The sequence below is a fragment of the Oreochromis niloticus genome, linkage group LG7 (genome assembly GCF_001858045.2).
Source record: "Oreochromis niloticus isolate F11D_XX linkage group LG7, O_niloticus_UMD_NMBU, whole genome shotgun sequence".
In the NCBI taxonomy this organism is placed as follows: Eukaryota; Metazoa; Chordata; class Actinopteri; order Cichliformes; family Cichlidae; genus Oreochromis; species Oreochromis niloticus.
Window position 1 is genome coordinate 52,701,485 of NC_031972.2, and position 23,975 is coordinate 52,725,459.

Genomic DNA, 23,975 nt, shown 5'->3' on the forward strand with positions numbered 1-23,975 from the left:
TTAACCCACTGAAAAACTGATCTTTTTATTGAGCCATAGCACAAACCACTGCTGTGCAAGGATTTGCTTTAACTTTGTAATGCTCAAAGCTTGTAAAATCAAGTTATTTTATGGTGTTTGTGTTAAAGAGTCATCAAGAAATCGTCAAAAATTCAAACAAAGCCACAAAGTACAGATCAGAGGATGGATGTGGGAGATTTCAAAGACTCTGAAAAGCAAACTAGTGAGAGACGTGTCTAGAGACCCAACAATAACTGCCAACACACTAGTGAATGATTTAGATAAGTCAGGAAGTGGAGTCTCAGAGAACACAATCACTATCCTGCACAGGAATGGAGTGTGAGATTTCACACCAAGAACAACTCCATTTCTGCACGTGAGATACCTTCAAGCCTAATGGAAGAATCCTAAGGACAACCTGGAGAATGATTATGTATACTGGAAGCATCTCCTTTGGTCAGATAAGATTCAATTAGAGCTCTTTGGACACAGAGATGTGTGGAGAAAGAAGGGAGTGGTGTACAATAAAAAAAAAACATCTTCACTGTGAAACACAGTGGTGGGAGTATTATGCTGTGGGGATGCGTCAGTGCATCTGTAACTGAGAATCTTGTCAAGGTGGAAGGAATCATGAAGAAAGAAAGATATATAAAGATTTTGAAAGAAGGTTTTGACTGGTTTGCTCAAAGCCCTGACTTGAATCTCATTAAAAATCTGTGGGGTGAACTGAAGACCACGGTCCATGCCAGAAGACCATCAGAGATTCAGACATTCGGCAAAGAACAATGGGCTGGGGTTGATTAGGAGATGTGTGTGAGGCTTGTTGAAAACTAGGACAAATGACTGCAGGTTATTGTCCAGCAAAATGATACACAATTGTCTATTAGCTTCAGCAGGCTAATAATTTTGACCCTGCCAGCTTTAGTTTTTGTGATTTTGTCATTTTGTTTTAAAGTAATATAAGTATCAAAAATTAAACTAGGCTGTTTGGAAAAGGTGTGTTAAAATCACTGGCTTTCTAATAAAAATGACATTTTTATGGAGGTGCTAATAATTCCGTCTTCATTAGTATAGATCTCGTCACTGAAAAGACAAAAGGAAAATGGAAATGGACAAAAGCTCAAATCAGCTGAATTTCAGTTGTAACAGTTGTAATAGATCATTTTGATGTTTATACGGGGACTTTGCACTAACTTGGTGTTTGCGTCTGAACAGGTGAGATGGTCCGTCAGGCCAGAGTTTTAGCCCAAGCTACCTCTGACTTGGTCAATGCCATGAGATCAGATGCAGAGGCAGAAGTTGATGTTGACAACTCCAAAAAATTGCTTGCTGCAGCCAAGCTCCTGGCTGATGCCACAGCTCGGATGGTGGAGGCTGCGAAGGTAGGAAAGCATCAGGCTTAACCTTACAATGCAGTGCGGTTAACATAATGCCAGACAAGCTAACTGCTTTCAGTCATTACTACATTACTTTATTGTACCTTATTGTATGCAACAAAATTTAACCCAGCTCTTGATGCAGTGCATTTTATTTTGTTGTTATATCTAGAACAGTTTTAAAGGAATTGAACTGAATATCTTCCCTTTGATAGAAAACAAGTGTTAGCATTACTGTATGCACTAGCTACTAGCATCATTTCACATCCAAAATAAAAAGGCTGCCGCATCAGTGGCTCTTAATGAGCCCCTGGCACTGCTGAGCAGGATATTATCAGTGTGAAATACGCAGGCATGTGAAATGCTGCTTATGGCTCGTTAGATGTTTTTGATCTGTGACACATTAATCACCACGTCACTGCCATTATCAAAGAGGAAGTGAGGATCTGGCACTGACGGTTTCCTTGGAAACTGTCAAAAAGCAGACAGATCTAAATGACTCTTTCCATCTATTGCACAACGTGCATAACCAGAGTTGTTTAAACTTTTATTGCTGAGATGTGATAGCTGTTGTTAGATTCTGTATGTGCAGTACAGTATGTGTGAGGGAGTGTGTGTCCGCGTGTGCACATCTGCACATGTGTACATGAATGTGTGTTAATGCGTCCCCCAGGGGGCAGCCGCCTACCCGGACAATGAAGACCAGCAACAGAGACTCAGAGAGGCAGCTGAAGGGCTACGTGTCGCCACTAACGCTGCGGCTCAGAACGCAATAAAGAAAAAAATAGTCAACAGGCTGGAGGTGAGTTAAAGGACTCAACGTGTCGTCATTTGTTCTGTCGTCTGACCTTGATCAAAACATAAATCTTCTTCTTGTTTCACTTTACCGACAAAAGTGTGACACAAACATCTCTTTCTGTTATTTTACAATCCCTGCAAAAGAAAGATGGTGTAAAAATAAAAGAAGAAAGAAGACACTGGAAAAAAAAAAGAAAACAGATGCAAATAACCATGTGCTTCAGCCCATATTAGTAGAAACAACTGCTGGGCAATTTATTATATTTGTATTATTTCTCTTTCCTATAGCACTGTGCTATAAGTCCCATTAGTGCTGTGAATGAACCATCTAAGTGTAAAAATCTGTATTTAGCCCTTGGTATCAGTTTGCCTCTAATGACTTCCCGCTCTCTGCCCAAGAACACACAGTGTAGTGTCCAGTTTTCTAGGCACATAAACTATGCATTACCGAGGGCTAGAATAAGCCTGCTATCAGACATGCATCTCAGTCATCCTTCTTGCATCAGATGTTCACAGTAACGATGGTAATAGCAACCTCTATCGAGACAGCATGTAAGCTGGGGAAGACCAGAATGTTGGGCATATCCAAGTGGATGTGACAAATATAACAGATGACACTATGACCCTTAAGACCCCTTAATTTATCCAGTTTTATTCAGACAGCATGATGTGCATATCATTTTATGTATTCCACTGACAAGCCACAAGCTGAAGTGGCAGTGTAATAGGTGGGGTTTGTTTGTCTGTTTCTCTGCAAGATTATGCAAAAGCTACCAAGCCGAATTTCATGAAACTTGATTGAGTGGGTTAAGTTCAAAGGAAGAAGCCATTAAATGTTTTCTTTTCTATACTGATCACATTCTTTAAAATTGCAAAAGAAAAACAAGGGCACTTGCCTTAGTGGAGGATATGCTAGACAAGACCCCTTTATCTATCTATCTATCTATCTATCTATCTATCTATCTATCTAAAATATAGGGACTGTATACTGCACTTTAGGGTTACGTGAAGTATTTGCACCTCTGTGTAAATCCTACACAGAATTCGACCTTAATTTCTCTATATAACGACACCATGTGTTACGTATATCTTTCCATCAGTATCTCCTCACCCATTTAACAGCTTTGTTTTCAGTCCCATCATTGCTTCAAACCCTGTCTTGTGTCTATGAATTAATGTAAGCTACACAGGCTATTTTTAGCTTTAGTTCTGGAAACGTGGCCAAGTGAAAGCAGTACTGATCACTTCATGAAATAATGACCGAGCAGCGTAGTTCCATCCATTTCCCTCTTCTTCCAAAACCTTTTGGTTGTGACCCCTTTTAGTCTGATTAGAACTCTGTTGGAGTACAGAACATGACAGCATAATACTGCGCAGAGCAAAAGTGAACATTCCTCTTAGCCGAGCAGCACTCTCTTACTTGAAAATACATTTTCTCCATTTGTGTCTTCTGAACAGATCGCTGCTAAGCAGGCAGCGGCTGCTGCTACACAGACCATCGCAGCTGCCCAAAACGCAGCTGCTTCCAACAAAAATACTGCCTCACACCAACAGTTAGTTCACAGCTGCAAGGTATGATCCTGTAATCTTTGTGCTGTGCTCTTTTGTACTAATGTTATAGCCTGTATTTACATATAATACATGTTGTCACAGGGAGTGTCTTGTTTGGGAACCTTGTTAGCACCTTTCTCAGTAAGTCATGATGCTGTGGCATATGAAGCAAACATTATGTGGTGTTTAATTTCAGATGGTAGCAGATAGTATTCCCCAGTTGGTGCAGGGAATGAGGAGCAGCCAAGCCCAGCCTGAGGAGCTGGGCCCCCAGCTCGCCCTCATCATGGCCAGCCAGAGCTTCTTACAGGTTTGTATTTCACCTTGACACAGTGAGTGACTGTAACCCTCTATCAGAGGAATCTCATTTCTTGGTGTGTTTCTATTACTGTCTCTCAGCCTGGGAGTAAGATGGTGGCGTCTGCAAAGTCAGCAGTTCCAACAGTGGCCGACCAAGCTGCTGCTATGCAACTGGGCCAGTGTGCCAAGAATTTAGCTACCTGCCTGGCGGAGCTCAGGACTGCCACACAGAAGGTATCCTTACATAACGCCGTGAGCATGATTCTTCTCACTGATGCAGGAAATTTGTCACTGTCTTCAATTAGTGTCTAATTAGAGTCTAATTCTGTGATCTCATGTCACACATTTACATGTAGGATTGCATCTTGTCTCCAACGTATGGCTTGTATTTGAGTAACGGTTATGTCTGTGGATTTTTTTTCACTTTTTTTTTTTTTTTTAAAGGCACATGAAGCTTGTGGCCCTCTGGAGATTGACTTAGCCCTCAAAACTGTACAGACACTCAAGAGTGAACTTCAGGATGCCAAGATGTCTGTCATTGATGGCCAACTCAAACCACTTCCTGGAGAAACGGTCAGTAAATAGCAACAACTACAGTTTGTTAAGGAAACATTAGGCTAGAGATAGCTGCTGTGTAGAGATACCAAAATGCTAAAGAAATCTTAACCATGAATCAAATGAGTTATTTATTTGTTCTGTTGCTCACACAGCTGGAAAAATGCGCTCAGGATTTGGGAAGCACGTCTAAGACTGTGGGCTCTTCCATGGCCCAGTTGCTGACATGTGCTGCACAGGGCAATGAACATTACACAGGTAGTGTATTTTATACACGAGTGGGGCTGAGAAGTTTGAGCAGCCATTTAGATACATGTGGAATACTGGCTATGACTTTTATTTAAAAGGAATTCTCAAAATTGTGCCGAGTGTCAGTCTTGAGGATAAACCGAGCTAAAGATGTTATTTTATTTGTGCTGTCATTACCGCCTTGAACCGAACCCCGGGAATCCAACATGGCTTCACTGCTTTGCCGTCAGTTTTGGCTCAAACGGGGATCTCAGTGGAACTGAGATGAAGACGGATAAAGAATAACATTTTTAACAATGAGTGCTCCGAGGCAGTACTTCATGCTGTGGCCCAGGGTGCTGCTCTCTACTCATTAATCTTTTTTTTCACTGGATTTAACATTCCATCAGCAAATGGCTCCACTCTGCTGGTTAATGCAATTTGATGCAATTTGCAGCTTTTTCTTTTTTTTCCAGTTCTATGTGTAATAAGTTGAGGGGACCTCCAGTGTGAGGCTTTATTTATCATATTAAGTGATTTATTTAAACAATGAAGTTATTTGAGTATAATGATTTTTTTTTTCTTTTTTTCACAGTGTGGTGCTGCTAAATCCTGCTTGCTGACTTGCACAATGTCATTACAGTTTTAGTAAAGACGGGAAATGCACATAGCTCTCAGTTAGTACTGCTTAAACAGGGCTGCTGAAATGCGACGCTGGAATGAATGTATTTGTTAAATCGTCGCTCATATTTCACAGGTGTTGCTGCTAGGGAAACAGCACAGGCTCTGAGGACATTAGCTCAAGCCGCCCGAGGTGTGGCAGCCAGCACCAAGGAGCCTCAGGCTGCAGCTGCCATGCTGGACTCAGCCCAGTGTGTGATGGAGGGCTCAGCCATGCTCATCCATGAAGCACATCAGGCCCTGGTTCATCCTGGAGATGCTGAGAGTCAGCAGAGACTGGCACAGGTAGCATACCACTTATTAGCATATAGATAGACAGGCAGACAGACAGACAGACAGACAGATAGGTTGAGGAGCACTGATAGCCATGTATTGTTCTGCTCAGGCCCCTGTCTCCCTCATCTACTGGTTTGTAAAGATTTTTCCATTACAGTCGTCCCCTCTACTAAGTGTTGCTCTTTTTTTCCTCTCTGCTATGCATTTCTCGGCTGGTTTCCCTCTCTCAGGAGTGCTGGAGTAAAACTGTTCATTCTCCTGCAGCCCTTCAGGGGATAAACATATTGTTTGGCATATATCTGTGACAGCAGCATAAATTAGTGACACGGATTATTGTGCACTGCTGTGAGCCCAATTTGCATTTGAGATATTTCTCCACATATAGCTTTGCTCTGGGGCTTTGTTGTGTAGCACATTTTTAGAATGACTAATGACGGACCATTGACAGATGTTGTACTGTGTTGCAGGTGGCCAAAGCAGTTTCGCACTCCCTTAATAATTGTGTGAATTGCCTGCCAGGCCAGAAGGATGTTGACATGGCCCTCAGGAGCATAGGCGAGGCCAGCAAGAAGCTACTAGTGGACTTTGTGAGTGTTGCTTAAGCTTTTTCTTAGGGATTTCTTGCCTTTTATGTTTGCGTAATGACATGAGAGTATTTATATATAGACCCTTTATCCCCAAACAGAATAATTCCTTTTGCCTGCAGTTTTAATATTCCAAAGTGTGGCCTAATGTGCATGTCTTGTCTTTGAAGCTCCCTCCCTGCAGTAAGACATTCCAAGAGGCCCAGTCTGATCTGAACCACACAGCAGCTGAACTCAACCACTCCGCAGGCGAGGTCGTCCACTCCTCTCGTGGAAGAAGCAGCCAGCTGGCTGCAGCCTCAGGGAAGTTTAGCCAAGACTTTGATGAGTTCCTGGATGCTGGCATTGAGATGGCAGGACACACCCAGGTAGGTTTCATGACCATACAAAGACTTCACGCTCCAGTGACACAGTTTAATAGTGATCCAGTGCCAGCAGTTCATTTAAAGCTTTTATCAGGTAAACTCAAAAGCTTCAAATGCAGAGTGCATCTTTGCATTACTTTACCAACCAAGAGCTATCGCATTCAGTTAGTCACGCTAATTCCTCCAAAGAGCGACAAAGTATTCAGATGCTTCGTGTGATGTTCTTGTTCTGAATATTTTGCTCATTCATTCAAAATTCTAAATATCAGACACTGAAGAGGATGTACACTAGTACACATGGGAAATTTTATCTCATGTGTCCTGAAGATACTCCCACAGCTTGGACTGGTTTGTAGGTCCTGACTCCTGTCTAAGTAGAATACTATCAAACTGATCGCTCACCACCCAGTGACTGTGCTGGTCACTCCATGGTAAACAGAATAAAGGCGAACTAGGTATCTTTACCTTTTATAGGAGGAAATTAGCTCCAATGAAGTGGTGTCCACTGCATATGAAAAGTAAAGGGACAGCCTTTCTTCTTCAAGATTGTTTTTAACCTGTACTAATCTCTTATTTTACAACAGCTATCACATTTCTTCAACATGTCTGCATGTTGAATGTACATCTAAACACCTCAGGTGCACATTTTGTTTGTCCACAACACCTTTTTTTCAGATTTTCCCCTGATAATGTTTGTGTTTTTCTGCCCATCGTAATGGGTCATTTTAGTGTATAGTCTCAGATATAGCTTTTTCTTTGTAACCATGCCTACAAGGCCAGCATCTTGGAATCACCGCTTCACTTTTGGCAGCGAAATAGATTTTTGTGGGTACCGTTTAATGAAGCTGCCAGTTGAGGACCCATGAGGTGTTGGTTTCAAAGTCTAGAGACTCTGATTAACTTGTCCCCTTGTTCTCTTCTACACCGGAGGCTCCTGCTTCTCTTTTATTCTGGTTAGAGCCGGTTTGTGCTGTTCTGTGAAAGGAGGCGCACACACCGTTGTCGGAAATCTTTCCCACATGAAATAGCCTTAATGTCTTGGAACAAGAATACTCTGATGAGTTTCAGGAGAAAATTCAATTTTGGGGGGAATTTATGAGACTGAAGTCAAGCCCACAAAGGCTCATATAACTAAGTGCATTACTTCTTTAATCAGTACAGCAGTTTTTAGCTGTGACAACAAAAATTAGAGTTAGGCTTTTTGATATAATAAACTTGCATAAGGGAAAACAATAATATTGCATAAAAATTATTAATCGATAATTGTCACTTATACACACAATATTAATTTGACTAAAAAACAAACATTACATAAATTTGACAATCAAAGACTCAAAAATACCTGTTGAGTGACAAAAGAGGATAGACATTACTGTAAAGTATAAACTGTAACCAATACTGCAAATACTTAACAAATGTAACACAATATTTAATACAGATTTGAAACCATCGAAAACAAAATTCACCTGAATTTTTCTTATTCCTTGCATGTGCAGAGTAAGGACGACCAGATCCAAGTCATCGGTAATCTGAAGAACATCTCCATGGCATCCAGTAAGCTGCTACTGGCTGCCAAGTCTCTGTCTGTGGATCCAGGTGCAGCCAATGCTAAGAATCTCCTAGCTGTGGCAGCAAGGTGCGATAAAATGCAAGCAGTACCTGAAATGTGTCAGATTTTCTGAATGCTATGTTGTATTTGCCAGTGAGGTGAACAGCTCAGTAGTATGGATCATGTGAATCCTGGCTCAAGATCTGTAGCAAGTAATGATAGCTATAGAAAACAGCTTCTTACTACATCTGTATGCCGCTCCTACAGTGTGTCTGTTCGGCATTGCTAGGGGGAGTACGTATCCTCCCCTTAGTGGAGAGAAGCCAAGCAGCTGGTCCCGCAGGGCTTTAGGCCTGACTGACTTCTCTCTGTCTAATTAGGAAGATGGAAGCCTTGGCTTGAGCCTGTCTGTGCTCAGCAAGGCTGAACACAAACTCGAGACAATCTCGGCACTCCTGTGAGCTGTGTTACCCAATCGCAGTGAGAAGCCGGCAGTGCCATGCTTGAATGGGGGGCTAAAAGCATGTGTGAGTGAAGCCAGCCTGTGCGTGCATGCAGAGGACACATGTGAGAGCTAAAGAGGCTGTGTGGCTGCCTGTGTGTTTCAGGGCGGTGACAGAGAGTATTAACCAGCTGATAACGCTCTGTACGCAGCAAGCAGCAGGACAAAAGGAGTGTGACAACGCCTTGAGGGAGTTGGAGGTAGCTTTCCTCACATACAGGATAGCACACAGAGGTTTTCTGGTTTATGTGCATGCCTGTATTTCATGTTTTTTAATTAAAGTTTATGAGTTTTGTATTTTTTTTCCTCATGGTTTCACACTATTTTCCATTAGATTCCTCCTATATAGCCATGTTTTATAGCTGGATAATACATTCAGAACAATAGTACAGTAGCTGCATTAGCAACACTAATATAACAGGAGCATTTTTACATTCTGAAGCCTACCGATGATTATACTATGAATAGTTTTAAATGATATTAATATTGTTCATTTAAGGCCTTGATTATGATGATTTATCTCCGCGCAGATTGATTTATAATTATAATGTTAGCCTCAGGTCTGAATTAAGTAGCTGATAAATTTCCAAGGATATCAACGTAGAAATGTAATATTGTAGTTTAAGTTGTTATGTCTCCGTCTGTATTCAGGCTGTCAGAGGTCTGCTGGATAACCCCAGTGAGCCCGTCAACGAGCTCTCCTACTTTGATTGCATCGAGAGCGTCATGGAGAACTCAAAAGTACAGGCGTATAAAATAACTGAGTGCAGTATGTACACTAACTGTCAAATATTTTACATGGTAGGCAGCTGAAGAGCTAATTTGTCCACATTTTCTCCATTTTCATGTGCCTCAGGTCCTAGGGGAGTCAATGGCAGGCATTTCTCAGCACTGTAAGACAGGTGATGTGGTGGCCTTCGGGGAGAGCGTGGGCTTGGCGTCCAAAGCTCTGTGTGGGCTGACAGAGGCTGCAGGACAGGTGAGATCACAGCGCCATACTAACTCGCTCTGACTTACCCTGCTTCTGCTCTCGCCTTCCCTTTTTCTCTTTATTTTTAGACGCCTAGAATTAAACACACACTTTGTTTAAAAAAGCAAATTGCTATCAATTTTTAAGGTTGACATAGCCCAAGACATATGGCGTAAAAGGAAATTGAGACATCTTCACAAGGTGGAAATCACTTTCACGCATGAACTGCTGCCCCGAACCCTTCTAGTCGATACCCAACAGAGGTGCAAATATCTGACATACTCAGAGCAGACATTAAACAGGCTTCACCCTGCCAGCTGACTAGTACCGACTTTGTGTGATGTCCTATTGGATTGATCTGCACCAGTCTAAGAACAGTGGAGGTATTAGTATTAGCCTGTGAATCAACAGCTATGAATGATGTAACGGATCTCTGCCTTGGCCATGCACTGCTGGGTTTTCCACTGGTTGTCCCTCTGCGTTGTCTTGCAGGTTCCTAGTAGGCGGGGTTAATTAGTACAACTGGGAGCACTTGGCCGGGAGCATTTAAGATCTGGCTTTCTTCGCTTTTGCTCCCTCTTTATTTACCGAGCTTCAGCCTGGTTATTTAAGGTTTTACCCCATACAGAATCAAACATCTAACATTTGATCACTACTTGAAATACAGAGGAGTGAGGTCATCTACTTGTGTGTTCCACAGAAAATGTCAGATGATTGTGGGACATCCAGTCCTTTCTGTGGTGCTCTGTTGGTGGCCACACAGAGTCATTGACTTTGTTGTTTTGTGTGGGTTTTGGGTTGTTGTGGGTTTTGATGTGAAGCTCTTGTCCACTCAGTCATAGATATAGGCACTCGCATTGTTGTTGGCGTAGAGTATTTCAGTGTTTGTGCAGGTTCTCTTGATGGTTTTCATGAACTATGGTTGTTCAACATTTATCAGCTTTTGATGTCCCAACCACAGACTCGTAAGAGGTTGAAACTGTATTGGTTACACCATATCGTCAAAGGTATATACATAATGTGGGAGTATATCCTTTCACAGTCTGTGGTTAGGACCCCATTCCTATGGAGTGGGTGTGGCGGCCTTGGCCACGGCCTGCTCTGTATTCCCCTTTGTGACCCTTTGTCTTTGGGGGGCATCCAGTGTAACTGGGAGCACATGACACACTTTTGTTTTCTATTCCACAGGCCTCTTATCTTGTAGGTGTTTCTGATCCCAGTAGTCAGTCAGGCCATGAGGGGCTGGTGGATCCCATTCAGTTTGCACGAGCCCACCAAGCTATACAGATGGCTTGTCAGAACTTAGTGGATCCTGCCAGCAGTCCCTCACAGGTAAGATCCATTAAAGGCTGCAGAACATTAGTCTCCTGGCATATGGAGACTGAGTAGTCTTTAATAACTTGCTGTGAATTCTGTCATATCTCTTTAATTAAATACAGTTTTTTAAGAATAAACCTGACCTCTGTGTTTAAAGAATCAATGCCCCCATGCCTTACCTAATTTTATTTTATACAGCTGTTCCTCTTTGTTAATGGTTTTGGTTCATTTGTTCATAAGGTCTTGTCTGCAGCAACAATTGTAGCCAAGCACACCTCAGCTCTCTGTAACGCCTGTCGCCTGGCCTCTTCTAAAACTTCCAACCCAGTGGCTAGGAGACAGTTTGTCCAGTCAGCCAAAGAGGTGGCCAACACCACAGCCAACCTCGTCAAAACCATCAAGGTCAACTCCCCAACTGATCAAAACGTTGAGTGTAAATTTGTTACAGATATCTTTTTCGTCAAGTGAGAAGATACAGATGTGTGTATAAATAGTTACACACTTACAAAAACAGCCAAATGAACAAATATTCATGACTGTCTTATTTCAGGCTTTGGATGGGGATTTTTCCGAAGAGAACAGAAACAGGTGCCGCGTTGCTACAGCCCCGCTCCTCGAGGCTGTGGAAAACCTGACAACCTTTGCCAACAACCCTGATTTTGCAAGCATTCCAGCTCAGATCAGCAATGAGGTATTCGTTCAGTTGATGCTTGTTTATAATGTTCCTTTAAAATGTCCTTCACCTTTTCTAGTTAAATGACAGAAAGTTAATAAAAATCTTTTCAACAACACAAACGAGATCTGTGACCTTTTTTTTTTAGGAGCAGTGAAAATGTTCAGTTCATCCTACAGAAGATGTTGCGCTTTTCAGTGAGATTAAATGAGTGTTTGTGACTTGTGTACTCAGTTTGCTTAAAAACTGTCTTTTATTTGAGCCAACAAGCAAAGGTTTGTGCTGTGAGCAGGAGAGGAAATTGAATTGAGGTCCAGATATTTCAGTTCCTTTTGTTATTGTCAAGGAAAGGCTAAAAAAAAAGGATGTATTTTTTGTTCAATCTGAGTGGAATAGTTTGCGCATAGTCCTCTAAAAGCTTTATGGCTGTAATCTGTTGGAGGGCAGTGTTTAACGGCACTTTCTCTTAGCACAGCTGCTCTAATCTTCAGCTTGTTAATCTAATTGTCAAGGGGGGGTTTTGCTCGTATCATAAAGACTGAAGGTGTTTCTTCGTGAGTCTGTGTAAAGCTGCCTTTCTAATCTCATCCCTCCCTTTGATTGCACCTTTGATCTTGCTCAGGTAGTCAAGGAATATTAACAACTGTCAGACCAGTATAGCTAGCTCTTCACTGTCGAGCTGTTACCTGGGCTGTTGTTTCTCCTACACTAATCTTTTCATTTCCTCAGGGCTCAGCAGCACAGGAGCCCATTGTGCGTTCAGCCCGCTCCATGCTCGATAGCTCCACTTACCTTCTAGAAACAGCCCGCTCACTGGTCCTTAACCCCAAAGATCCCCCCACCTGGTCCATACTAGCCGGCCACTCCAGGACAGTTTCTGACTCCATCAAGAGTCTCATCACCTCTATTAGGTTTGTATTAATCCCACCTGTGATCATATCTGTCTCTGCAGCCGCGTCTTCAAAGTTTAGAAAGGTTTCCTTGCAGTGAGAGAAAAGAAATTCTCATATTGGAGGACTTCTTTGTGATATCTGTTCAGCTAAGCAGGAAATTGCTGCATTAGTATATACCTACTGAGTTCCCCACTGCTTAGTAATAGATTGGCGAACGGTACAGAACAGTGGGACTCGCTACGGTGGATCTGAAACACATTTCATTATGTGGTGTCCTACCAGCTCTCACAGCAGCTAAGACCTACAATTAACAGACATTAACATTTAACCTTGACTGTCAGTATTTTTCGAGTATTCAAGCATTTGGAGGAAACGTGTTGCCACTTTCTCACGGGAGCTGAATAAAAAATGATGGCGTTCTCATGCCTGCATAACAAAAATGAGTTTCAAGCCAGTGGCTGATTAGCTAGGCAGACCATTGTGACTATGTGCTGATTGCCTGGTAAAGCCCATGGTAATAATATGACTGCAAGATTACAGATTGCATTACAGATTCATTTGTGAGCTTTAGGGCTTTAGGTGAATATATATTTTTTCATTTTTTGATCTTTATTTTTTAACCAAGCAAGCTTCTTTTCCTTGTTTTTACTATTTATATTTATCTAAGCTGATCTGCTATGGGTAGATATGAGCATCATTTTTCTTACAAGTCAAATCTCCAGATTTTCTTTTTATATATTTATTTGCACATTAAGGTAGAGACATTTGTCTCTTTTTTCCCATTATTTCTGGTGACAGGGACAAGGCACCGGGACAGAGGGAGTGTGATTACTCCATTGATAACATCAATAAGTGTATCCGGGACATTGAGCAAGCCTCACTAGCAGCGGTTGGCCAGACCCTACCCTGCAGAGATGATATCTCCATGGAAGTGAGTTCAAATCCCCCATCAGCTATATCCTGTGCGAGAGGGAAGAGGAACTTAATGAGATCTGTAGTCTTTCTGTTGAGACTTTTACTGTAATTCTCTGCTGTTGTAACTCACCAGGCACTCCAGGAGCAGCTGACATCCTCTGTACAGGAGATTGGTCATCTCATTGATCCAGTCTCTACAGCTGCCCGAGGCGAAGCTGCCCAACTAGGACACAAGGTGCTAGTCTGACAGTGTATCTCTTCATTCCCTCTGGATTTAGGAGGAAAACACACAGTTCTGTATGTTTTGGTTCAACTTTTCTCTGACTATTGTCTTAAATGCTTCATCTCAGGTAACCCAGCTGGCCGGTTACTTTGAGCCACTAATTATGGCATCGGTGGGCCTGGCCTCTAAGCTGCATGACCACCAGCAGCAGATGACCATCCTGGACCAGACCAAGACACTTGCTGAGTCCGCCCTGCAGATGCTCTATGCTGCCAAGGAAGGCGGGGGAAACCCAAAGGTAGTGTACAGAGTCAGTTTTACTATTCATGTCGATGCTGTGTTTTGCCTGACTTCAGAGATGAGCTGTAATGGAATGGAAAACAACGAGTTTCAAAACATAATGGAACATCTTTGTCCATCGTCGTCAGTCCATTCATTGTTGCACATTAATGAATCCCTTCTTTCACAGTTTCTCTCATTCTTTCAGCTATAAACCATTTGTATTATCAAACTGAGCAGAACAAAGCTTCAGGAGTTCTTTTTAAGTTTTCTATATTAGTGTTGGAATTGATTTTAAGATTTAAGTGATTTTTTTAAACCTGTTCATTGCACAACTTCTAATCCCATTCTGAAATGATTGTGCTTTTACTCAAACTCTGCTGCCATCATTACAGCCATAAAACATTGAAATGAGCTCCTTTTTTTCTTACCAGATTGTCTGACTACCCCAGGCTTTTATAATTTTATTTTTATGGCTACATTCTGAGATATAGATTTACTATTGTACAAAATAGACTAAGTTTGAATTATTAGCCAGCAGGGATGATATCTGTTCTTAAATCAGAAAGGAACCAGCCTGGTGACACGTCCTCTAGTTGGACACTGAGTTCTTACTAGCTTGAGGTGCACTGTAGAGCTGTTGTCAAGCTGATGAATTACCTCCTGGCTAAACCGAGATGGCGTCACAGTAACGTTAATCAGCTGCCCGTGTCCTCAGGCATCCCACACACACGATGCCATCAATGAAGCAGCCCAGCTGATGAAGGAGGCTGTTGACGACATCATGGTGACTCTGAATGAGGCAGCGAGCGAGGGCGGCATGGTTGGGGGTATGGTAGAGTCCATCGCTGAGGCTATGGGCAGGGTGAGTAAAGACTGTTGTTGTCATTCAGTCTCAAGAGAACGTTTCTTGGGTACTTTGAGTGGATTTCAAGTTGCCACTTGACCCCCAACTTGTCTGAAAGCAGAATGAGCTTTCTCCAAAGCCACAGTGGGTGTTCTGAAAGAGTGTGCTTGTGAATGACTCTTATTAGTCCAGAAGATGGCACGTTTTAAAATCCACAGCCCACTGGTGATGTTAGTTTTCAGTCATAGGCTAGAGGACATGTGTGTTGACAGTCTAGTTAATAACTGACAGCGACATGTGCAAACTCAGATGTAAAGCACTTGGCCCAGTTCAGCAAACACCTATTTTTCCTCTTCTTGTGCCTTTTATACTTTTCATTAGAGTGTGCATGTTATCTAGAAAATGGAATATCCGTGAAGAACTCAAAGTGGAAACGGCTTAATAAATGTATACATTTAAAAAAATTATCATTATCAAATAAATGGGGTTGTATCTGCTTCAGGGGAAAAAAATAAGGTTAGAATTAGCAAATTCAGACAGCACTTTTACTCTATTAATTGTAGACTTGTAATGTGGGAAATTACATATATATCCATTCCTATAGTAAAAAATAACAATTGTATACTGTTTTGGTGTAATGTGACATCCAGGGCATTACAAGTATTTTGTCTATACACTAAAAATCTAAGATTTATTGACTTTGTCAATGCACTGCAACCAACATATTTACTAATTCACTGGACATTCTCCAGCTGAAAAAATAAAACACTCAGTGCTCTCTCTTTGGACTCAGAGCACAAATGCATCTGAAAAAGTCAGATAGCATATCATCCTTACATATTTAATGATCAGCCTGATCTGTCTGGTGTGCAAGAATTTTCCATTTCTTTCCGGAACCTGCATCAATGGACAAAGCAAGATACACTTAAAGGATTTTCATATGATGCACAATAAAACTAACGCTGTATTAATGTTCATGATTAAGCGTGTTCATTGGAAATTAGCTCATCGATTTTTTAATTCATATTTGTGAATATTTGTTTATGTATACACCTTACCAAATCTGTAGCTACCGTTTAATCTTTACAGCTGGCTGAAGGAACACCCCCTGAACCCGAGGGTTCCTTTGTAGACTACCAAACCACCATGGTCAAATTTTCTAAGGCCATTGCCATCACAGCACAGGAGATGGTGAGCATGCAAATGCATTGCAATATTCATGCGTAACTCATGTCTGCAGTATTTACATTAAATCTTCAATGCCAATGTTTGACAATAGGGCTGAAGGAACATTAATCAGTTGATGCATATTCTCGCAGATGACTAAGTCGGTAACCTGCCCCGAAGAGCTCGGTGGCCTTGCCTCTCAGGTGACGGTGGACTACGGACAGCTGGCACACCAAGGATACCTTGCTGCAGCCACTGCAGAGCCAGAGGAGGTGAGAACACTTTTCTCTTTTTTCTTTTTTGTGTAAGATGTGGGGGGAACGTTACACTCCTGTATGGAAAAAAAAAAATCATTATTCATTGTATCTTTTAGCAATTGTGCTGCAGAAATGTCAGACTGAGTTATCAGCATAGGTCTGCAATTTACACCAAAATGCTTCCGGATATATTTGCTCACACACTGATCAGAGCAGATGTTTGGTGTTCTTTGATATGACGCCTCTTCCTCAAGGCTGCACCAGCAACGTGAGATCAAACAGAAATGTACCCCTCCAGCATCAGTCTCTCGCAGCACCCACGGACTCTTGACTTGAAGCTTTTCTCTGTTGTCCAGAGGACAGCAATGTGTGGAAATATTGCACTAATAAGCACACAGCTCTTATCAATATCTTGTATATAACAGACTGCTGGTTACCATAGCGACATTTTGCCTCTACAAGTCTAAAAGCCTATAGTGATGCTTGTAATGAAGTACCACCCACCCATGAATTGCAGTCTGGAAATTAAAGGTGTAGTGCCAGCATTCCCTCTCTGAGGGTGCTTGAAATCATTTATCACCCACCCGCTGGATAAGAGAGATGCCAGTTAAGGAGATTATTGTGTAGTATAATGACACAAATGAGATGGCTGCAGTGAAGCTGATGCCTGGTTATGCTTTCAGGTTGGTTTCCAGATAAAGACGCGGGTGCAAGAATTGGGCCATGGCTGTATTTACCTGGTCCAGAAGGCTGGAGCCCTGCAGCTCAGCCCTACTGACAGCTTCTCCAAACGGGAGCTCATCGAGTGCGCCCGTGCAGTCACAGAGAAGGTAAGCGATGTGGATAGAAACCTAAACGGCTCATTCAGGGGAAAAAGCTAATTTTCAACATTATTTTGACTTTCAAAATCTCATCTATGTAACATGAAACATGAATTCAGTTTTAGCATTTTACAAAATGGTTAAATCATTGCTCAGTGTTATAGCTTTATTCTTTAATTACAGCTAATTACCTAAAGCTATAAAGAAGATAAGCTTGTGCAATAATGTATAATAATACAATAATTTATTATTATTATTTTTAATCTTACATTTTGTAGAAAAAAGATTAAATGAATCTAATTTTAGCATTGCCTCACTGTATTATTGTAGCACTCATGAGGCCATGTTCTTCTGACCACCCTCACACTGTGCAGTTGACAATATTAATGTCTCCATGCTGTGACCCTGGCAGCTTCTAGCCATGCTGCTCACACATTTTGTCTTCACTCCAAGGAAATGATTTGATTCGGCGCTCATATCAGTCTTGAATAATTTGTGCTCTCACACTTGTTGATATGTGAAGCTTGTGCCTTGTTGAAATGCACACCTCGGGGCCCTCCATTTGTTTATGAGTGATGAGCAGACACGAGTCTTCGAGGGAGTTGTGTGACTTGCAGCATCAGGCTCACTGACTTAATGTGAATGCATAGCAGACTCTGATTTAACGTTTAGTGGGGCTCATTCCTCTTATTCCCAGCTTCCTTGTTTAATCCGTATCCTCCAGATGTTTCTGAACTCATTTCACTTATAAAAGTCTCAGACAACACCTTATAGAAAAGCAGCTGTACAATCATTAAACTGGCACAATGCATCAACAAGGGTCACTTTTAGCCGTTTTACGCCTTCTAACAAGATGTTTAAGGGACCTTGTTGTCTAACTATTGTAACACGTGCATGTTCCAGGTGTCCTTGGTACTTTCAGCGCTACAAGCAGGAAACAAAGGCACTCAGGCCTGTATCACTGCAGCAGGCGCAGTTTCTGGAATTATTGCTGACCTGGACACCACCATCATGTTCGCCTCAGCTGGAACACTTAACCCTGAGAATGAAGAGTCCTTTGCAGACCACAGGTGCGATGAGACACAAGCAAGACATTCAGACAAAGACCAACCCTAAACCTCCTGTTACCACAAATTCCCATTTGAGATGTTAAAATTGTGAAATGGATTTACAGATTCTCGGCACATGGGAGTTATATCTTTAAGTTGCTGCACTTACACTGTTCTCCATACATTTGAGCCGCAGTCTTCTTTTGATGACTCACTCAAAAGAAATGCAGCTGCCAATAAAGCTAAATACTGACCTGCATTTCACATAATGTGCAGTAGTTTTGCTCAGAAAGCAGTCATGGCTTCCTTTCCTATTGCTGTTGAGTGTGACTTTGGAGCAGATTGTGTCACAATGTGTCCCATCCTTTAGGGAAAGCATCTTGAAGACAGCCAAGGCACTAGTGGAAGACACCAAGCTGCTGGTTGCTGGGGCAGCGTCAACCCAGGAGAAACTGGCCCAAGCTGCCCAGTCTTCAGCCAAGACCATCACTCAGCTCACAGAGGTGGTCAAACTGGGAGCAACCAGTATGGGCTCTGAGGACCCAGAGACACAGGTAATCAGAATCTGAAATAGAGTGGTTAAAAAAGTATATATTTATCTCCAGAAAGCACTTTTATAATTCAGCAGTCATCATAATATGGTACTCTATTATTAGTCATCTATCTTTCTTGTAGATAGTAGTAAGTATGTAAGATTTTTCTATGTAATTGCAGTTTGATCTGATACACATGGTCTCTCCCTTCCCCTGTGTATATGTCTCTATCTCTACCCTCCACTAAGTCTGAAGTATCATGACAAGGTGGGAGTGATAAGGACTGCAGTGGTAAATCCTCTCCCTAGGGCTCAACTGATAAACCTTTACTCTGACCATTGTGCCGTATTGATTCCAGCTCTATCCCCCCAGGTGGTTCTGATAAACGCAGTGCGGGATGTGGCCAAGGCTCTGGCCGAACTCATTGGTGCCACCAAATGTGCTGCAGGCAAACCAGCTGACGACCCCTCCATGTATCAGCTGAAGAGTGCTGCCAAGGTGAGGAAATAAACCACTCAAACTGTCACATCTGGTTTAGCTGTGCAGTGATTTTTTTCTTTCTTTTTTGTGGCATGCATCTTTAATTTATTGTTCAGCTGAGGCTCGCTCACAGAGAGGATGCTCCATGTAGATATGTATTTATAAATTTTCTCCTTGCATTGTTGCTCTAGTTTGATATATGTGGTTGCAATGCAGCGTGAAGCTGTTTTTTGCAAGGAGGATATGACAGCTGTTATCAGGATGTGTAAGATTTGTCGTATCTGTGGGACTTGAGCCATCACTTTCTATGCAGGAGAGAGAGGGAGGGGACTGTGTGCTTTACTGAAAACTATAACAAGATGTTCTGCATTGTCACTGCTGGAACTACAGTAATGCAGGGTTTTTGCATCGGCTTTAATATCAGTGGAAGGAATGCACAGGCACAATATAGAAGATTTACAGTGACATAAAATGTAAAATGTAAAAATACAGTGAAGATGGTGGTGCACATCTAATGTGGTGTGCATACTGCAAAAAGGATCAAAAATTTTATTATATTAACACAGCTGATGGATGGCTTTTCTATGTATGAAGAAAATACAAATACAGATAAAATCAGTATATCAACACTAATCAGTTGAATCAGTTAGCTGAGGTTTTGTTGGTCTAATTTATCATTTATCCATCCCCTATTACTGTTTCTTTTTAAGGGTATTAAATATCTCATACACCCGACAGGCATCCAGCAACAATGGAACAGGTGAAATTTTAAAATATTTGGTCTGGGAACAATGGTTTAGAAAATGAACTTCTGGTCCAAATGGGTGGTGTTGTGTAGCTTCCTGGGTTTATCTAATGGAATGACAAGCACACATCTCTACACCTACCATAACATGAAACTGTGAAGGTTAAAATGTTCTGGAGCTTCATCCGTGGTGGTTGTAAGGGAACTGGTGTAAAAGTCAAATCTGCTAATTAATAAAATATTCTGAGTTATCCACTGTGGTGACTCCTTGTAAATAAGGGAGAAGCTAGTACTAGACTTTCAGATAAGTCTAGACAGCAGGAAAAATATCTGCAAACCTCCTGTACCTGTAAATATTGCTCATGTTTTCTCATATAAACTGAATTGGGGCCCACCCATGGACATCCTCATGTTGACAGATTGTTTCAGTTCATCCAACATATGGTGACCTCCAAATGGGACCCTTCCAAACCCCTGGTGACGTTTCTCAAATTCCCAAGCACATAATGCACACTTTGCTTGAATACAGCACAGACAGAGCAGAATGTGTCGCCATGAGTCAGTGAAATTTTAATAGCTTTTTTTCACATCTGTGACAGTAAATAAACTACATTACCAGTATTTAATAATCCTGTATTTTAATTTGAAATGCACCACTCTGTCTTTATCTCCAGCAGCTGATGTATTTCATTTTTATCAGATAAGCACCCTCAACACCATTTTTCCCTGTATAAGAATCAGTGAAGGGGAAAGCAATAATAATGTAATATGTTTTGCCATTGAGGAGAAAGAGCTCCACCTCCTGGTTTGTCTATAGGTCTCATCGTTGCGCTCCTTATTTGACAGGTCATGGTCACCAACGTGACGTCGCTCCTCAAAACAGTGAAGGCAGTAGAGGATGAAGCCACCCGTGGGACGAGGGCACTGGAAGCCGCCATTGAATGCATCAAGCAGGAGCTGACGGTAAGTGCACCTCACAGGTCAAACCTCTTCTTTATGGTTTATTAGGAGTCAAAATGTTGAGACCCTGCATTTCTGGAAAAAACATCTCAAAGAAGATATCTGTGTCTGTTATTCAGGGGAAAACAGAGGAGCTTTTTGTTCTTTGTTCTTTTGTTATGTCCAGCTCTTTTCCTCCTGATTCCCTCTTAACTCCTGCAGGTTTCCCACAGCACTTATCAGGGTCTGGGTAGCAGATGTGAGTGAGAAAGGAAGATTTTAAGACTGTTTTTTTTTTCCTTGAATAAACTGGTAATTCTTATCAGACGACCTTACATTCTAATTATTCTGGTATCTATGTCAATATTTTCTGTCAATTTTAAGTCTATAACTGCTCTACAATATTCACGTGCACTCGTGTATTATCATATCTGAGCCCCGTGGTTGTATCAACCTGTGCTTGTGGCTCATCATCGTGTCAGGTGTTCCAGTCCAAGGACGTCCCAGAAAAGTCCACTTCACCTGAGGAGTTCACCCGCATGACAAAGGGCATCACCATAGCAACAGCCAAGGCAGTGGCCGCAGGCAACTCTGCTCAGCAGGAGGATGTGATCGCCACTGCCAACCTGAGCCGCAAAGCCATCTCCGATATGCTGACTACCTGCAAGGTGCTAATCCACACCGCTCGACCAAAGCAGACCTCACGCAGACAGCACCAGGCTGCCAGGGAGCATGTGAGCCCAGCCTGTGGAGAGCAGATATTACAGAGGCTAGTCTACTGTATGTCTGCTCCCACTGCTAATGACTCAGTCACTTTTCAAAGTCATGCAGCGAAGCATCACTCAGGATGTCCTTCAGCAAACAGCAGGGCGCTTGTAAAAAAAACAAAAATAAAACCATGTACAAACATTGCAGGCTGTGGTTTTGAAAATCAAAGCACAACAGTGACTGAAGACTTGATTTTCTGGTAGCTTTGAATTTTATCTGTAATTTGAACTATATAATGTGCAGATCCCCAAGCAAAATGCTCTCTCAATAAGCTCTCCCTGACCCCACGTAGCGCATTTGCACTCGTGTTAAATGTTACCTTTCCAATGGGAGCAATTTCAGTGTCCTATCCTAAATCTCCTGTTCTGCTGTATTGTTTTCTTACCCTTACAGCAAGCAGCATATCACCCTGAAGTCGGTGAGGAACTGAGGAGTAAAGCCCTGCAATATGGCTCTGAGTGCACCACCGGATATATCAACCTTCTGGAGCAAGTCTTGCAGGTTGGAAAGAAGTAGTCTCATAAATAAAGGATACAAGTGATTTTGTGTGCATCTCCTGGCCTCATGCACTCACCCTGCACTGATAAGTCTCAGACTTCCTCATAGCATAAAACGTAAAAATTGTGTTAGGCCACTCTGCAAGCCTTTAGAAAATCTGATTTTTTGTTTATTTTTTCTGTTGTTGAATATATTTGCATAAAAATTAGCAACTCATTCTGATGAAATTGCTTTGTTGCAAAAATGACTGCATGAAGACTGCGTGAAGACAAGTGTGTCCATGTGAGACAAATTGCTAGTTAATGCATTAAGTATCATAATCACGGATCTCGTTTGCATAATTAATGGGCACATCATACCGAGTCTGGCAGGACATCAGGAACATGAAGGACTTTAAAATCGTCAATATATAACTTAGTTACAGAAATAGTTGCTCAAGTAACAAAAACGGATCCTCAACTTTTACATTCTGCAATACATTTAGTGTCTTTCAGCAAGTTAATTATAAATTATACTCTCTTAACATGTAATCAAGAAAGGTTAAAAATGAACAGATTTGTTTTGTAAAGAATTATCTCTGACTAATCTTTTACCATGTGTTTACTTTTGCTTCGTGTGTGTGTGTGTGTGTGTGCCTTTGCACATGTTTGGCTCTTGTGTTTTCAGGTGCTGCAGAAGCCCACACCAGAGCAGAAGCAGCAGCTGGCTGTGCACTCAAAGCATGTGGCAGCGTGTGTGACGGAGCTCGTCCAGATCGCCGAGGCCATGAAAGGTGAGTCCAGGCGCACAGCTGATGACACACACGCTCTCACAGAACACACAAAAGAGAATAGCTTAATAGTCTTTACTTACGAGTGACCCCATCCTGACTGATGTCAGGATTTTATGGATGCACATAAAAGTTGTGCATGCTTAACTTTTCAAGTGCATCTTTCTCTAAACAGTATTTTGAAAAGGACACATTCATTTTATGAAGGTGTGGGTGATAGCCATAAAGTTTTGGCAGTACGCTTTTGTTTTATAAATGCCTGTATGTACACTCAGTGTAAAACCCTAAAAAGAAAACTGGAGAATGCATTTTTAAAAGAGGGGAAATTCCCCTAGGAGCCAACTCAATCAGATAAAATGTAAAAAAAAAAAAAACATGACAGGATTGTGGAGATGGCGGAGATTAGTCAAAGGAGCCCTAATCCTCTTGTGCGTGAATATCATGGTGCGAGTGAGTCAAGCTCCCAAACCTGTGTGTGTGCGCACACCCTGATAAAGATGGGTCACGAGAATCACTTTAGAATATTGAAATCACACCAAAGAGTGATTACCGTGCTGTCTTTCAAATTAAGCTCTGTAGGATGGTTATGACACAAACATATTAGAGGAGTGTTTTTTTTCTCTAGATGTTGCAATGCTCCATCTGACAGGAGTAATAGATTGTGTTTGGATGAGAATTAGATTTCAGCGCACTGCCTGAGACACAGCGGGGCTATCCACTTCACCTCTCTAATGTCCCATGTGTTCTCTCCCTCTCTCCTCCCTGCTCTTTCCTTGCTGCCTCAGACGGAGGTAAGTGGGATACGGTCTGTTTTGTTCCTCCAGATCACCTTTCATGCAGTCAGAAGGGGGTAGAGAGTAGACGGTTTCAGGGTAGGGTGGGGGTGCAGAACAGATTTCCCCAGAGCTCGAGATAATCTATGAAAACATCGTTCCATCTGCTTTACCAAGCTGTTCAAAAACGGCTACATTTTATGGGCACTTAAAAACTTGCAAAAAGACAACGATCCATCAAGTGTGCATTTCGTCTAATTTTAGCCATCTTACTCAATTTTCAGACATTACTGT

The 23,975-nt window shown here is 41.9% G+C and overlaps 1 protein-coding gene across 7 annotated transcripts in view; it reads left to right on the plus strand.

The window, feature by feature from the left end:
* tln2b (talin 2b) overlaps positions 1–23,975 on the plus strand; it is an 85,837-nt gene that overhangs the window by 54,687 nt on the left and 7,175 nt on the right. For 4 of the 7 annotated variants that reach the window (XM_019361622.2, XM_019361623.2, XM_025909082.1 and 1 more), the window contains exons 20-52: positions 1,216–1,382; positions 2,050–2,178; positions 3,633–3,746; positions 3,922–4,035; positions 4,125–4,259; positions 4,470–4,598; positions 4,736–4,838; positions 5,566–5,774; positions 6,233–6,352; positions 6,520–6,717; positions 8,211–8,350; positions 8,872–8,965; positions 9,417–9,506; positions 9,622–9,744; positions 10,924–11,067; positions 11,293–11,478; positions 11,603–11,743; positions 12,455–12,636; positions 13,417–13,549; positions 13,667–13,768; positions 13,884–14,054; positions 14,754–14,900; positions 15,972–16,073; positions 16,202–16,321; positions 16,990–17,136; positions 18,031–18,197; positions 18,547–18,730; positions 19,082–19,207; positions 20,781–20,897; positions 21,356–21,541; positions 22,035–22,142; positions 22,806–22,911; positions 23,694–23,699. In XM_019361622.2, the coding sequence (XP_019217167.1) occupies positions 1,216–1,382; positions 2,050–2,178; positions 3,633–3,746; positions 3,922–4,035; positions 4,125–4,259; positions 4,470–4,598; positions 4,736–4,838; positions 5,566–5,774; positions 6,233–6,352; positions 6,520–6,717; positions 8,211–8,350; positions 8,872–8,965; positions 9,417–9,506; positions 9,622–9,744; positions 10,924–11,067; positions 11,293–11,478; positions 11,603–11,743; positions 12,455–12,636; positions 13,417–13,549; positions 13,667–13,768; positions 13,884–14,054; positions 14,754–14,900; positions 15,972–16,073; positions 16,202–16,321; positions 16,990–17,136; positions 18,031–18,197; positions 18,547–18,730; positions 19,082–19,207; positions 20,781–20,897; positions 21,356–21,541; positions 22,035–22,142; positions 22,806–22,911; positions 23,694–23,699 (4,440 nt within the window). The remainder of the gene's footprint in view (positions 1–1,215; positions 1,383–2,049; positions 2,179–3,632; positions 3,747–3,921; positions 4,036–4,124; positions 4,260–4,469; positions 4,599–4,735; positions 4,839–5,565; positions 5,775–6,232; positions 6,353–6,519; positions 6,718–8,210; positions 8,351–8,871; positions 8,966–9,416; positions 9,507–9,621; positions 9,745–10,923; positions 11,068–11,292; positions 11,479–11,602; positions 11,744–12,454; positions 12,637–13,416; positions 13,550–13,666; positions 13,769–13,883; positions 14,055–14,753; positions 14,901–15,971; positions 16,074–16,201; positions 16,322–16,989; positions 17,137–18,030; positions 18,198–18,546; positions 18,731–19,081; positions 19,208–20,780; positions 20,898–21,355; positions 21,542–22,034; positions 22,143–22,805; positions 22,912–23,693; positions 23,700–23,975) is intronic. The other 3 variants (XM_013268591.3, XM_013268590.3, XM_003440428.5) reach the window with 3 other exon arrangements.